Source organism: Podarcis cretensis (genome assembly GCF_951804945.1).
Source record: "Podarcis cretensis genome assembly, chromosome: 4".
Taxonomy (NCBI): Eukaryota; Metazoa; Chordata; class Lepidosauria; order Squamata; family Lacertidae; genus Podarcis; species Podarcis cretensis.
The window spans coordinates 76,299,791-76,313,860 of NC_137173.1; the positions used below are offsets into that span (position 1 = coordinate 76,299,791).

A 14,070-nucleotide genomic window follows, 5' to 3' on the forward strand; every position below is an offset into this window, starting at 1 on the left:
TCCTCAGTGTAAGATGTAAAAAATGTACCTGTGGTTTCCTGACACCATAGAACTGCTAGCTTGTAACTAAGAGATTCATAGTTAAATATACAAGGGAAGTACCCCCCTCCCCCACTGTAACAACCTGGGCTTCAAAATATGGCACAAAGAAGATGAACGTAAGGGGTGGACAACAGGAAAAACCAGGAGAGGAAGCCCCTGTTATGTTGTTTATGTTAAGGAGAAAGGAACAGTGCAGATGTCTAGACTGCCAACTGGCAAGCAATCTTACCAGCAGAGGATGATGGGCTGAGGCAGAGGTGCTTACTTGACCTCCCTGCAGATGGGTCAGTTCTGCTTACTGGGAGGGAGAGTGGGAGGGGCAAGGTGCAGGGAGGTCAGCACTGTGCAAATGCGCTGGCAGGAACATCGTAACGGCTCCACCAGTGTGTCTGCACAGAGTCAACCTCCCTGCCGCCTTCCCCTCCTGTTCTCCCAATGACTCACCTGCCAGGAGGTCAAGCAAGCATGGTTTCCCCATCTCTCCCAGCCACTATCTTATAGTCCATTTGAGTGTTGGAAATGGCTGCTGGAAATTATGGTGGATGCAAGTGAAGAAAAGTTGGCCGTTTGTCCTATCTACAGTGCCAGAAATCCAAGAAGTTGGTCTAAGAAAAGGTTCAGATGGTCTTCTGGCTGGCAGAAATTGACAGCAGTGTTATCCTTTTCCACCAGGACTGCTGGAATATGTAGTCCCAGTACAATCTCTGGTGGAAAATACTCCACCGGGGACCTGGCTACCAGCTGCAGAGTGCCTCCACCCCCAGATGTCTCCTTTTTCTGCCCCAAGGGTTTCAAGGGAAGTAACTGGGTCCCTGGAATAATGAAAGAGGGAGATGGTGGTTGAAGGGTGCTTGTGGTTTAATTCAAGGAGGGTCTGCTCACAGAAGCCTCTGAGTAGAGTCCTGTTTGACTTGGACCTACACATAAGAGACTGAACAGGAAGCGAGCACCCCATTTGATTTCTTGCAATATCCCTTAGTCGGAAGATATTAGCTATTAATATGCAAATCAAGCCAAATTCTGTGAACTATTATACCAGATCAGCAGGCCACAGAATGAGGTTTTGAGTCCCCAGAAACGACTGCAGACATTGCCTCTTTAAGGAATAACTGTTACTAGGTTATTTGCTTTAAGAATAATTTCTAGTGTGAACCCTTAAAAGAGCTAATCACAGCAATAATCATAACTTTGCAAAATACGTTTTAAATCAAACAAACAGAAGAGGCCCTTCATTCTTGTCTAGTATAATTAAAAACTTCCCGGGGACAAAAACGTATTGGCTCAAAATGTTTCTAATTAGTATTTATAATTGGTATTATGAACAATGACAGGTCAGACTACACATGTTGAATGATCTCTCCACAAAAAAGCTCTAAAACTTTGTACTCACTTTAACAAGGGCAATCTCCACACAATATCCGAGGTTAATCGAGGCTGAAATTATCAAACAATTTACTGCCTATCCATAAAGAAGTACTTTTAGCTGTATTGCTACCAATTCCTCTAAAACATTGCTCCAAGACAGCAAGGAATAAAGCATTTCTACTACTTGCTATCTTCTACAGACAGTCAGACACATATAAGTTGGTATGGCAGCAGTATTCACTTTGAATTATTCTAAAATAACTGGTTTTAGACTGTCTTGTGTACCAAATGCAATTTGTTATAAATTATACAGATAGATGGGTAGGGGAATTAAATTCATGCAGCAGGGGTTTTTTTTTTTTTTTATATACAAAAGTATTTATTTCAATAAAAATACAAGTATGCAGAGAAACAAATATATCCTGAAGTCAATGCTATGTATTTACTGAGCACACTGCAGCTTAAATTCTAATATAAAAATTTAATTGTTAGCTTCATTCAAATACTCGTTTTTCTCCCGACATATTTAATTTCACAAAGCTGTTGTGTTTTCTTGTCAATTTACACGGGCCATATCTTATATTTCACTGCAGAATAGAATTTTACAAGGGTTCATTAAAAACACTAATAAAATCTCAATAAACAGCATAAACAAACTTATTTTCAATAAATATGGAGAAATGCATATACTGACGTTATTTAGAGAGACTCATTAAAACAAACCCTCATCACAGCAGACTATAGTGCATATATTAAAACACAATAAAACTGGTCCTCAACTGATTCAGGTCATGCCCTGAGTATGGAAGTCTTAGGATGAGTTCACAAAGATGTGTTTACCACCTGCTGACGAAAGAAAGTATGGTGTCTCAACACCATAGGCAGGACTGTTGTATTATCCAATGTTGAATAAAAAAACAATGCTTTTCAATGGTGCTAGTTCACATATTCAGTTACGAACCATCAAACTGGCAATACATTTATTAAATGAAAAAATACAAAGCTAGAGAGCAAGTAATGACAGGCGAGAGCAAACTTGTAATAGATAAATGTAGATACTTATATTAAGCAGAGTATCTGTATATATGGCTGTGCTGTGAACCACGCCAGTACCCCACAGTTACTGGGTTACTGGTGAGCTAAGGGTTCAGAATGGAAAGTTCAGAAGGGAGATTGAATAGTGGCAGTGGAACTGCTGTAGACAAACAACTGGAGGAGAACTGAGTTTTCTTATTACAGAGAAAGTATGTAATTACCACCTTCCCTTCACAAAAGCAGCAACACTCACAGCCTGAACATCAGAAATAGAGGGAATGAAACATGAATCTCTAGAGGAACCCCCCCCCCCACTCACCCATCATTAAAGATAAGCTTTGTTCTTCTACAGTCTTTGTGCATAATAGATACAGGTGACCAGGGCTCCTTTTGGCACTGCGCCTTGCTACAGAGTACAGAATTTTCTGAATTGATGTACATTGCTTTCTGAAGAAATAGTAAAGGAGGCAATCAGAAATCAGTTATAAATTCACTCATTTCCCCCCCTTTTATTCTTAACTATAAATTAAGCATGCAACAGATTTTTTGTAATAAAAGGTTAATTATTTTTATGAAACCTTAAAAAAAATCTGCTGCCTGATTAGTTGGGGCAACTTTTTAATAGATAGCAAGTTTTCCTCCCATAGGTTAATAAACTAAACACTGCAGTCTAATATGAATACACATAGGAATGTTTGTTTCACTGAATGAAGAAGAGTGATTTTTAACTGCTCCTTGATTAAGAAGTGGCTTGGATGATTCAAGGGGAAGCTGCTGAACTGGAAAATGGAGAGTAACCTTGTATGCCTTCATCCTCTTGTGCATAGGCTTGGGCTGCACATACATAATTATGCACACAACATTGCTGCTAATCTTGCTATTCAAATGTGTGCTTATTTTACAGATTTATACCTTGGCTTTTCATTTCAAGTCAAAACACCCCAAATGGCTAAACAACAACAAGGATTATGCAGAATCACATTTTAAAAAACAACAATAAAATACACAGATGACTAGCGGATAGAAATTAACAAAAATGAATGTGAAGGAAGCACATAAAACCAAAGGCTTGCTGCTGCAACAAGTTTTTAGGTTGCATGGCATCAAAAGACTAGGAGGGAGGCCAGCTGCATTTTGCATGCACACTCTGCACTGCCACTGAGAAGGCTCTCTCACACTGTCCCAAATATGACCATACCTCAGGCAGAAATGAGACTCATGGACCAAAAGTAGATGGGCAGGTTTCTAAAGCAACAGATGCTCTTATTATGGTAAATACGTTGTTATCAAAACTTACATTGAAATCTCCTTGGTGCAAGTGGGATCGAATCTCATTCTTGTGTTTTTTTATTGAGGATATGGAAGATAATAGGTTGCCACCCTGAGGCTTGCTAGAAGAAGTTAGATCATCACCAGAGAATTTGTGCTTTGATGCATCAGAGATGGGTGAAACAGGCGATCGAAGCATTTTCTCATTTTTATTTATTGGTGTTGCCAAGCTGGAAATGGAAATTACAGTAATGGATGGTCACAAATGCCACTTGGGAGGAAATAAACATTTTATATATTATGAACACTATCAGTTTCAGATTACTGGAAGGATGAACTCTGCTGACCAATGTTTCATCTGGAAATAACTTTTGCAGCATGAGGAGCAAAGCTCTAGATCGTTCTTCTCTTTTATTCTAGAAGCAAACTACAATTCGGTGGCTAGTATCTATCCAAGTACTTATAACAGAAATGAAGAGTTGCTAGATACTGTTTTAAAAGATGGTTGGAAAATAAGATGGAGCTTTTAAGAGTAGGTTTAGGTTATGGAGTACAATTTTGCAATCACAGGTGACACTTCATAAGTCAGGCTGATAAACCTCATGTTGGCTGAAACGGAGAAATGTGCTTCTAAGTGGCTGAAATTTCTCTGAACTTGCTGACCAGGTTCTGATAGTGCTGTTAACTTAATTTGATTCAGGGTTTGAGGAGAGCGAAATATAGGCTCATGGAGCTGGTAAAGAGCAAAAAGGCAAAAGAGCACAAAGAAGGAAATTGATAAATATGCACTACAATGCTCTAAGTGCAGCTTTCTCCACAAAATCAAAGCATTCCGGCATTCTGCAGTATGCTGTTACTTATTGCTCCTAGAGCAAAGTTCAACAGACAATAATTTTTATCATTTGTTTCTGTTTCATAGCCACATTGTGGCCTAGACATTCTGACCCAGAGTAACATTATTTAGTGGCAGAACCAAAAGACCAGAACACAAGTGTTCGACATTAATATTGAGTTAGGAATAGAGAAATCAGTTTATTTCCTGTCTGTGCCATTAAAAATAAAAAACCGGCACAACATTTCACACATAAATGCTTATTTAAATATGTATTTTTAAAAGCTGAGGATTTTCTATCATTTTATTTATAAGAAAATGGTTAAGACTGGAGTTAACCAGGGCTATTGACTGTTTGGCTCCGAAGCGCCCTCTCCGATTGCATGGAGCCCGGAGAACCCCGTGGTTTTCCACGGATCTGAGGGCAATGAAACAATCGTTGAGACGGCTAGAGCGCCAGTGGCGGATAACTCATTCTGAAGCTGACCGGACACAGGTTAGAGCTCATTGTCGAGCCTACCAAGTGGCGGTAGTGACGGCGAAGAAGACTTTCTTCACCGCCTCTATTGCATCTGCAGAAAACAGCAGCAGGAGACTTTTTCAGGTGGTCCGCAATTTAGCAGAACCACCTGCTACATCGGGGCCCAGTACGGGCCACATGATCTCCTGCAATGATTTTGCAAAGTTTTTTGCAGATAAAGTCGCTCAGATTCGGGAAGAGGTAGACGCCACCGTGGGAGCAGGGCTGGGGCAGGAGAGTGCTAGAGTCCTGTCTAGTCAAATTGCATGGGATCAATTCCAATCTGTTACCTCCGAGGATGTGGACAGGCTGCTTGGACGAGTGAAACCAACCACCTGTCTCCTTGATCCTTGCCCATCCTGGCTTATAAAAGCTAGCCGGGAAGGACTGGGCGATGGGCTTCGTGGGGTGGTGAATGCTTCCCTCCGTGAGGGAGCCTTCCCAGACCCGCTGAAAGAGGCGGTTATCAAACCACTTCTTAAAAAACCATCTTTAGATGCGGCCACGATGGCCAACTATCGCCCAGTCTCAAATCTTCCATTCTTGGGCAAGGTGATTGAGCGAGTGGTTGCTGAACAACTCCAGGCACGCCTGGAAGAAGCGGACCATTTGGATCCCTTCCAGTCGGGATTCAGGCCTCATCATGGGACTGAAACTGCCTTGGTCGCACTGGTTGATGATCTCTGGTGGGCTAGGGACAAAGGTGAGAGCTGTTTCCTAGTTCTGCTGGATCTCTCAGCGGCGTTTGATACCATCGACCATAACATCCTTCTGGACCGTCTTGAGGGGCTGGGAGCTGGGGGCACTGTCATACAGTGGTTCCGCTCCTTCCTCCTGGGCCGTGTTCAGAAAGTGGTGGTGGGGGATGAGTGTTCAGACCCCTGGGCTCTCACTTGTGGGGTGCCTCAGGGTTCTGTCCTCTCCCCCATGCTTTTCAACATCTACATGCAGCTGCTGGGAGAGATCATCAGGGGGTTTGGGCTGGGTGTTCATCAGTATGCGGATGATACCCAGCTCTACCTCTCTTTCAAATCAGAACCAGTGAAGGCGGTGACGGTCCTGTGTGAGTGTCTGGAGGCGGTTGGAGGATGGATGGCGGCTAACAGATTGAGATTGAATCCTGACAAGACAGAAGTACTGTTTCTGGGGGACAGGAGGCGGGCAGGTGTGGAGGACTCCCTGGTCCTGAATGGGGTACCTGTGCCCCTGAAGGACCAGGTGCGCAGCCTGGGAGTCATTTTGGACTCACAGCTGTCCATGGAGGCACAGGTTAAATCCGTGTCCAGGGCAGCTGTGTACCAGCTCCATCTGGTACGCAGGCTGAGACCCTATCTGCCTGTGGACTGCCTCGCCAGAGTGGTGCATGCTCTGGTTATCTCCCGCTTGGACTACTGCAATGCACTCTACGTGGGGCTACCTTTGAAGGTGACCCGGAAACTACAACTAATCCAGAACGCAGCAGCCAGACTGGTGACAGGGAGTGGCCGCCGAGACCATATAACACCGGTCTTGAAAGACCTACATTGGCTCCCAGTACGTTTCCGAGCACAATTCAAAGTGTTGGTGCTGACCTTTAAAGCCCTAAACGGCCTCGGTCCAGTATACCTGAAGGAGCGTTTCCACCCCCATCGTTCTACCCGGACACTGAGGTCCAGCACTGAGGGCCTTCTGGCGGTTCCCTCACTGCGAGAAGCCAAGTTACAGGGAACCAGGCAGAGGGCCTTCTCGGTAGTGGCACCCTCCCCGTGGAATGCCCTCCCACCAGATGTCAAAGAGAACAACAACAACCAGACTTTTAGAAGACATCCGAAGTCAGCCCTGTTTAGGGATGCTTTTAATGTTTGATGTATCATAGTATTTTAATATTCTTTTGGAAGCCGCCCAGAGTGGCTGGGGAGGCCCAGCCAGATGGGCGGGGTATAAATAATAAATTATTATTATTATTATTATTATTGAAGTGAACATTCATTGCGCTGTAAGAGCTACTGCTTAAGGCAGGAGTAGTGATGCCATGTCCTACAAACCTTGTTGAACTACAGTTCCTATCAGTCCCAGCCTGCACGGACAATAGTGGAGGGCATCATGTGAGCTACACCTGCATTAGTGTGTTAGACTAGGACTGGGATAGAATCCCGTCTAAATCATGATTCAATCTGCATGGCCTTAGGCCAGTTGCTCTCTTTCAGCCTAACCTATCCCACAGGGTAATCGTGAGGTTAAAATGAGGGTGAGAAGGGACTAGGTGCACCACCCTGAGCTCCACGAAGGAGGTGTGATGTAAAAGGGCATAAATTAAGTACTGGTTTTTAAAAAGTTGAGAGCAAGGAGCATTTCATAGAATCGTAGAACTGTAGACTTGGAAGGGATCCCGGCTCATCCTTCAGTAACACAATAGGATGATAGCACTGCTGGAGGTGAGGCAGCTATGCTGTGAAACTCTTTGCACTCCTCACAAAAAGTGCACATTTACAAGAGGAGGGAAAGTGCATGTTAAAATGTTTGCATTTTAAACTAGCAGCAGAGCACTGTTTCGGAAGCACGGTTTTACCTTTTACACATGTCCACGTTGGAGTAGGCTAAATGCTGGACGATAACCTATAAAAAAGGCTTCTAAATTATGAAGCATAGTGCTTCCAGATTTTAAAGACTAATATGATAAATTAATGAACAGAGAGAGGACCTGCTAAATTAACTTAGAACACTAAAACAGTGCTATAAAACGAGGTATATTTTGCCCCATATTTTTTCCTGACTAGATTAAGCACATATTGTGCTCTATTGCATCTATAAAGAGGTAAGAAATACCCATAAAACATAATAGTCTAGCTGGAAGACAACATGGCAGGGTAAGACTGTGGACTGAACAGTCTGCTAGCTCTGAGTTTATAATATGGTTTTTAATTTCTGTAACATTCTGGATTTTTACATTTTTTTTAAAAGGCTTTAATTTTCGAGATAGTGAACTTCAAATTACATCATCTGTACAAGCAAAATGTCTATTAAGAAGTGTTTTCCCCCAAAATCCCTCAAGGAACTACCTCTGTCATGGGAAAAATCCTTTTCCCCGTCACAGAAGAAATATTTTTCATTGAGAAATGCAAATCTTCCTTGCACATCATTTGAGATAAGCGCAGTCCTAATTGTACAAGTCATGCAGTATCGCAGCTGAGTTAACTGTTCCCTAATGGCCATAACACCACTTGTGACAGCAAACACAATTCTCTAGCGCCATGCCAGCATCATTTTGTCACCTTCTCTTAATTTACACACAATATGGACAGAGGCACCTAGACAATGGCATATGCTGATGACATCAACACAAGCAGCCTGTGCAAATGCCTGTCTGCCTTAGGGAGGAACAGCCACAGAGGAACCAACAAGCCCTGCAATGAATTCCCATAAATAAACCCCACGAAGCCCAATCCCTAATAGAAGTATATCAACATATGAATCTGCCTTAAACAGAGTCAGGCCACTGGATCACTCAGCCCAGTACTATCTGTCTCAAAGTGACTGTCCTAGGTGTCGGGCAGAAATGTTTCCCAGCACCTGCTATTTTTAGCTGGAGAAGTTGGGACTATCTGCATGCACATAACGTGCTCTACTGTTGAGCGATGGCCACTTCCCACATAAATTTGCCACTGAATAATTCTGGTTCTCTTGTAGCACCAGTGTGAACTGCAACATCAACCATGCTAAAAAAGTTTCACAATAGATCATTTAAATTGACATCTACAGGAATCCAGCTACATTCGAATAGCAGTCTCAGGTGATGAGTGCCACTGACAGAGGTGTAGTACGTGTGTGGAAGTGCCAGGGGGGTTGTGGCCCTGGGTACACAATTTTTGAGGGGGTGCAAACCAGGCACCCCCACACAGGCGACCTCAGCGGAGCCCAACCTGGTGCTCCTCTCCACCTGCCAAGAGCCAGCTGGTCAAGCTCCCCCTGAACAGGTAGGCAGGCGGTTCAGTGTGGCCCTGCTCTGCTTGGTTGCGCGGGCTAGGCTGGCATCACTATACCGCTGCCACTGAGAATCGAGATGAAGGTATCAGCATGCCACACCTCTAAAAATTGTTTTAAATGATTGCATCCTGTCCTACCCTGAAGGTTCAAGCCAAGTGGCAGTTTTAAATAATCAGTTTAACATGCCCCCTTTTTTGCTGCAGATATTTACAATGCTAAGATTTTTTCATATGCCATAACAACAAATAAATATTTTGAACGAAATCCAGTAATTGTAAGTAGAAGTTAACACATTTTGACAGTAACTTGCACCAATATGCAAAATCATTTCCCTTTAGATACCAAGTATCATTTACACTGAATTTTAAAAGACCAAATCTCATCTAACACAAGAAACACATACCTGTTTTTAATCATATTGCAATTATTTGGTGCAGAAGCAACTTGGGCTGAAGCAAGTAAATGTGAAGAGCACTCTTGCTCAGTGTGAATCTTCTTGCTCTCCCTGTTTTCTTCCTCATTTTCATACTAAGGGAAGAAAAGGGTCCATCATATATCGAATTGTGCAGGTAATGGTATAGATGTTGAATATTACTATTTATTGAACACTGTAGTGCTTACAAATTTTATATTTTGGTAGGATACATGCATGTTCGTGTGTGTGTGTGTGTGTGTGTGTATACATATATTAAGTATTAAGCCATGTCAGTTATTCACAATTAGGAACATAACAACTCCTTCTGCGTCAACATTTGTTTATTTATATTAGTTTAAGGGCACATTGTTTACTTTCTATAGTGCTCCTTGACATTGACTCCTGGAGCTTCTCTGTCCTTAGTGCCATTTCACTCTGCCTCATCCCTGCCCCAATGAGTGTGGCATCACTGCTCCCCAACACATAACAAATCACCAGTGCATATAGGACTTTTGGGGGAAATCAGGTTTGTATGTGATAAATGTTGCGGTTCTGTTGGCAGGGGGACCTAACAAAGCCCAACATTACTGCCAGCCTCCCCTCCCCATCCTAGCAAGCGGGAGCAACACTGTCCTAGAGAAGGTGGGTACATGGCGCTACCCCAATAAGCTGGGTGATCCTGATCAGATGGGTACTCTAACTTTAGGGTCAAGTTAGAAATTAAGTGTATGCTAAACAGAAATGTGTAAGGGACTCGGGTGGTGCTGTGGGTTAAACCACAGAGCCTAGGGCTTGCCGATCAGAAGGTTGGCAGTTCGAATCCCCACGACGGGGTGAGCTCCCGTTGCTCGGTCCCTGCTCCTGCCAACCTAGCAGTTTGAAAGCACATCAAAGTGCAAGTAGATAAATAGGTACCGCTCTGGCGGGAAGGTAAACGGCGTGTCCGTGCGCTGCTCTGGTTTGCCAGAAGCGGCTTAGTCATGCTGGCCACATGACCCAGAAGCTGTACGCCGGCTTCCTCGGCCAATAAAGCGAGATGAGCACCGCAACCCCAGAGTTGGCCACGACTGGATCTAATGGTCAGGGGTCCCTTTACCTTTACCTTTAAACAGAAATGTAGGCCTCATCTGCAATACTTTTTTTTTTTTAAAAAAAAATTCTAATCTCTTTATAACTTTCAAAGTTCTTAGGGGATCATTTAGGGATTTCTCCTAAAATACATGGAATCTTATTTGCATTTGCAGAGAGAGACAGGAATGGATGAATCTGTCAATTTTGGTTTCTCTTACTTTATCAATTTTCCAACCTTAATTTCAGTTTGCCCCATGCCTGCTTCAGTTTGCTGCTTTTTTTTTTAAAAAAAAAAAGGTCCCACAAAGTTTGTACACATTTTGAGGCATTTTCCTCCTAATGTGTACTTTTTTGCAAGCCATTTTTGTACAATGTTTTCACTAATATGTTCTTTTCTGTGCACAGTTACTCATGATGTGTACTTTTTTTAAAAAAAAAAAACACCAACTTTTTTTTTGCTTAAGAACTGCATTGCAGAATTTGGAGGAGGACAAATTTCAAAGGAAAAGCTGTGCTTCAGTTCACATTTTGCTTTTGAAATATGGTAGGTTTGCAAAATGTGGACTGACTAAATTTTACCTCCACCACCCCTGGATATGCTGTGAGCCACCATAATGACTGAAGGATAAGGGCTGTAGACCCAATGCTACAGCTGTGTTGGCACAACAGACTTCCATGAATGCAATGGAATGTCCTCTCTTGTCCCCTCTATCCCCCTCACACCATCAAAATCAGCTCCAGAGGGTTGGGGAACCCTCTGGAGCAGACTGTGAGAATGAGGGGGTGAGGGGAAGAGGAGGAAATCAATGTCCTGTTGTGCAGGTAGAACTCTGCTCACATAGCACTGGATACAGCCCAGGAAACGTACACAGTGGTACCTCAGGTTACATACGCTTCAGGTTACAGACTCCACTAACCCAGAAATAGTGCTTCAGGTTAAGAACTTTGCTTCAGGATGAGAACAGAAATCGTGCTCCGGTGGCACGGCAGCAGCAGGAGGCCCCATTAGCTAAAGTGGTGCTTCAGGATAAGAACAGTTTCAGGTTAAATACGGACCTCCGGAACGAATTAAGTACTTAACCTGAGGTACCACTGTACAGGCATACACTTTAGATGCAACCAAGCACTTCCCCTTAGCCCTTTAAAAATTAAAAACAAATCTAAGGAGCCTACCTTGCGTTTCCTTCTAGATTTGGGGATGACCTTTTCTGCCGGCAGATCAGTAACAATGTTGTGCTGCATACTGATTGCTTCTTTAACTCCAGCATTAATTTGCAGTGGCTCCTCAGGTAAGTGCTGTGGAATTCTGGTCAAAAGTGTCAAATCAATTTTGACCCAAAGTGCTTTCACTTCGTCTGTGTCTTTCAGGGGAGATAGGAGCTCGTTCCGACCGAATGGAACCAGGGTGTAAAACTGCTCTTCCAGTTCCTTTGCTATATCGTTACTAGTCCTGGTGTTAACTGAACCAAAGGCACTGCAACTGCTGTTTGCTTTGATGGTATTATTACTCCCAGGGTCCTTCAGCTTCTGGTCACTTCCAGCTGATGCTGAGGTCACAGTCTGAGGCTTATGTAAAGGGTAATCCTCTTGTTCCGACTGAGAATCTGTATCTGAGGACGTTGAAGATGAAGAATCTGTCTCAATAAATTCCTTGGATTTGGGTGCTGTTTTACCTGACCCCCTTGTACGCCTCTTTTCGCAGGCAGCACGTGTTTCCTTCCTGTGCTCAGCTTTGTTGTTGCAAGGCCTGGTTTTAGGTTGTTCACATGTGCTATTATTTTCCAAATGTACTTGGTTCAAGTCAAGACCATCAGCTGCATGGCCATTTAAGATATCACCACCAGAGGTCCTCTCTGTCCTTCTTGGCTGTTTTTTGCAGGCTGACCTCCTCAAAGGACCACTATCTCCAGAAATGGCAGCAGCCGAAGGAGGCGATTTCTGCTTCCCTCCTTTATGCCCCGGGGCTTTGTTAGCTGTTCTAGGCCTCAGGTCCTCCTTGCTGGGATTCTTAACCTCTTTATCTCTGAGACCGGTTTGGCAAATGGGAGGTAAATGTTCACAGTCTTGCCCTTCATCTTTCCCTTTGCTGTAACACTGAAAGAGCTCCAGTCCGTTTTGGTTCAGAATAGGTGCTTTGTGTGAAGTAACCTTATTTAACCATTTATCCAGCTGCCACTTGTTTGACGATGGCTGTTCAGGCTAGGAAAATAAAGTTTGAAACTCCAAACATTTCATAACACTCCAGCTTATACAGTAGAGACTTTACAGTGCTTTTATACTCTTAAGGAACTGGTTATTCTTTTCATGGCCAGCAAATAAAAATATTATTTAACTAAAAAGTGTGGCTATTCTATTACCATAATAGAATATCCATCACTTCATTTCCCACAGTGGCAGCCAGATTTCTCAATCACTCACAAGCAAAACATGATGGTCTCCTGGCTTGAATACAAGCATCTAATATTCACAAGTGCACCCCCTTTGTACATGGAGATTCCATAAAGAGAACTACCCTTCATAAGTTTGTCTAGAACTGACTTGGGCTCCTCTCAGAATAGAAAAGGGAGGAAACCATATGAAAGACAACATGTACAGTTAATGACTTTTATTAGTATAGCGTAGGCATTGATTAATGGTGTTCCTCCGCTACCAACAGAAACAAATGACCTTAGAAACAAACGTGAGCCACTGAATTCAGGCGGAGTTGCAAGGTTGAACAGATGTTACTCTTCAATCTTATTCAGAAACATGAACACAAAGCCCCATCCAAAGGAAGTATTCCTGCGTTTACTGTGAATATTTAATAACTATTTTTTAAATCTCTTTTAACAGCACAATCCCACAATGCCTATTCAGAAATGGCCCCCACGGAGTTCAATGGGACTTGCATCCCAGGAAAGTGTTCAGAGCAAGGTGCGTTGTCCAGGTTTTCTGGACAAAAACTAAAACAGGGATATTGGGAGCTGTAGTTCAGTGGCGTCTGGAGTGCACCATATATTATTTTATCCCAGCTATTATCCGCTGTTTGCTTTGCTGGTATTGCTACTTGCTTTTCATTTTTTTCCTAAATGGCCTTAATGTTATTCATACAAGGCAGTATATAAATGTTTTAGATGAATGACTAAAACTGAGGCTTAGAAGCTGTAAGTATACTAGGAACAGTGGTGTAGTGGACCAGGAACATAGGGGAGTGGTCTTTTTGTCACAGGAGTGAAACGCTACAGGAGTGATGTTTGCCAATGTAGTAAGCTTGGGGGTGTGTGTGCTTGAAATATAGGATATATTGCATTCATACTTCATATAGGACATACTGCTAAACATGCACAGTGCTCAGCCATGCCCTGAAATTTGCATAAAAGCATATGCATTCTTTTATTTTAGTCTCATAGGCTTAGTGGCTCAAGGCTGCCTTGTGTTTCCAACAGGGCTGAAAAGGATTTTTTAATAGTGGTTTTTTTTTCACAATTCCTCAACTGCACAAAATGCCACACTTAAGGCATGGGGAAGTCAACCACCAAGATGCCACATAAAACCAGTGCTTTTTTCTACAGTACTGGC

The 14,070-nt window shown here is 42.9% G+C and overlaps 1 protein-coding gene across 7 annotated transcripts in view; it reads right to left on the reverse strand.

The window, feature by feature from the left end:
• The window catches only part of AFF3 (ALF transcription elongation factor 3), a 242,227-nt gene that overhangs the window by 15,040 nt on the left and 213,117 nt on the right, over positions 1-14,070 (reverse strand). For all 7 annotated transcript variants that reach the window (XM_079972474.1, XM_079972472.1, XM_079972471.1 and 4 more), the window contains 4 exons: positions 11,686-12,711; positions 9,430-9,554; positions 3,740-3,941; positions 2,762-2,889 (listed from right to left, as the gene is read on the reverse strand). In XM_079972474.1, coding sequence (XP_079828600.1) covers positions 2,762-2,889; positions 3,740-3,941; positions 9,430-9,554; positions 11,686-12,711 — 1,481 coding nt within the window. The remainder of the gene's footprint in view (positions 1-2,761; positions 2,890-3,739; positions 3,942-9,429; positions 9,555-11,685; positions 12,712-14,070) is intronic.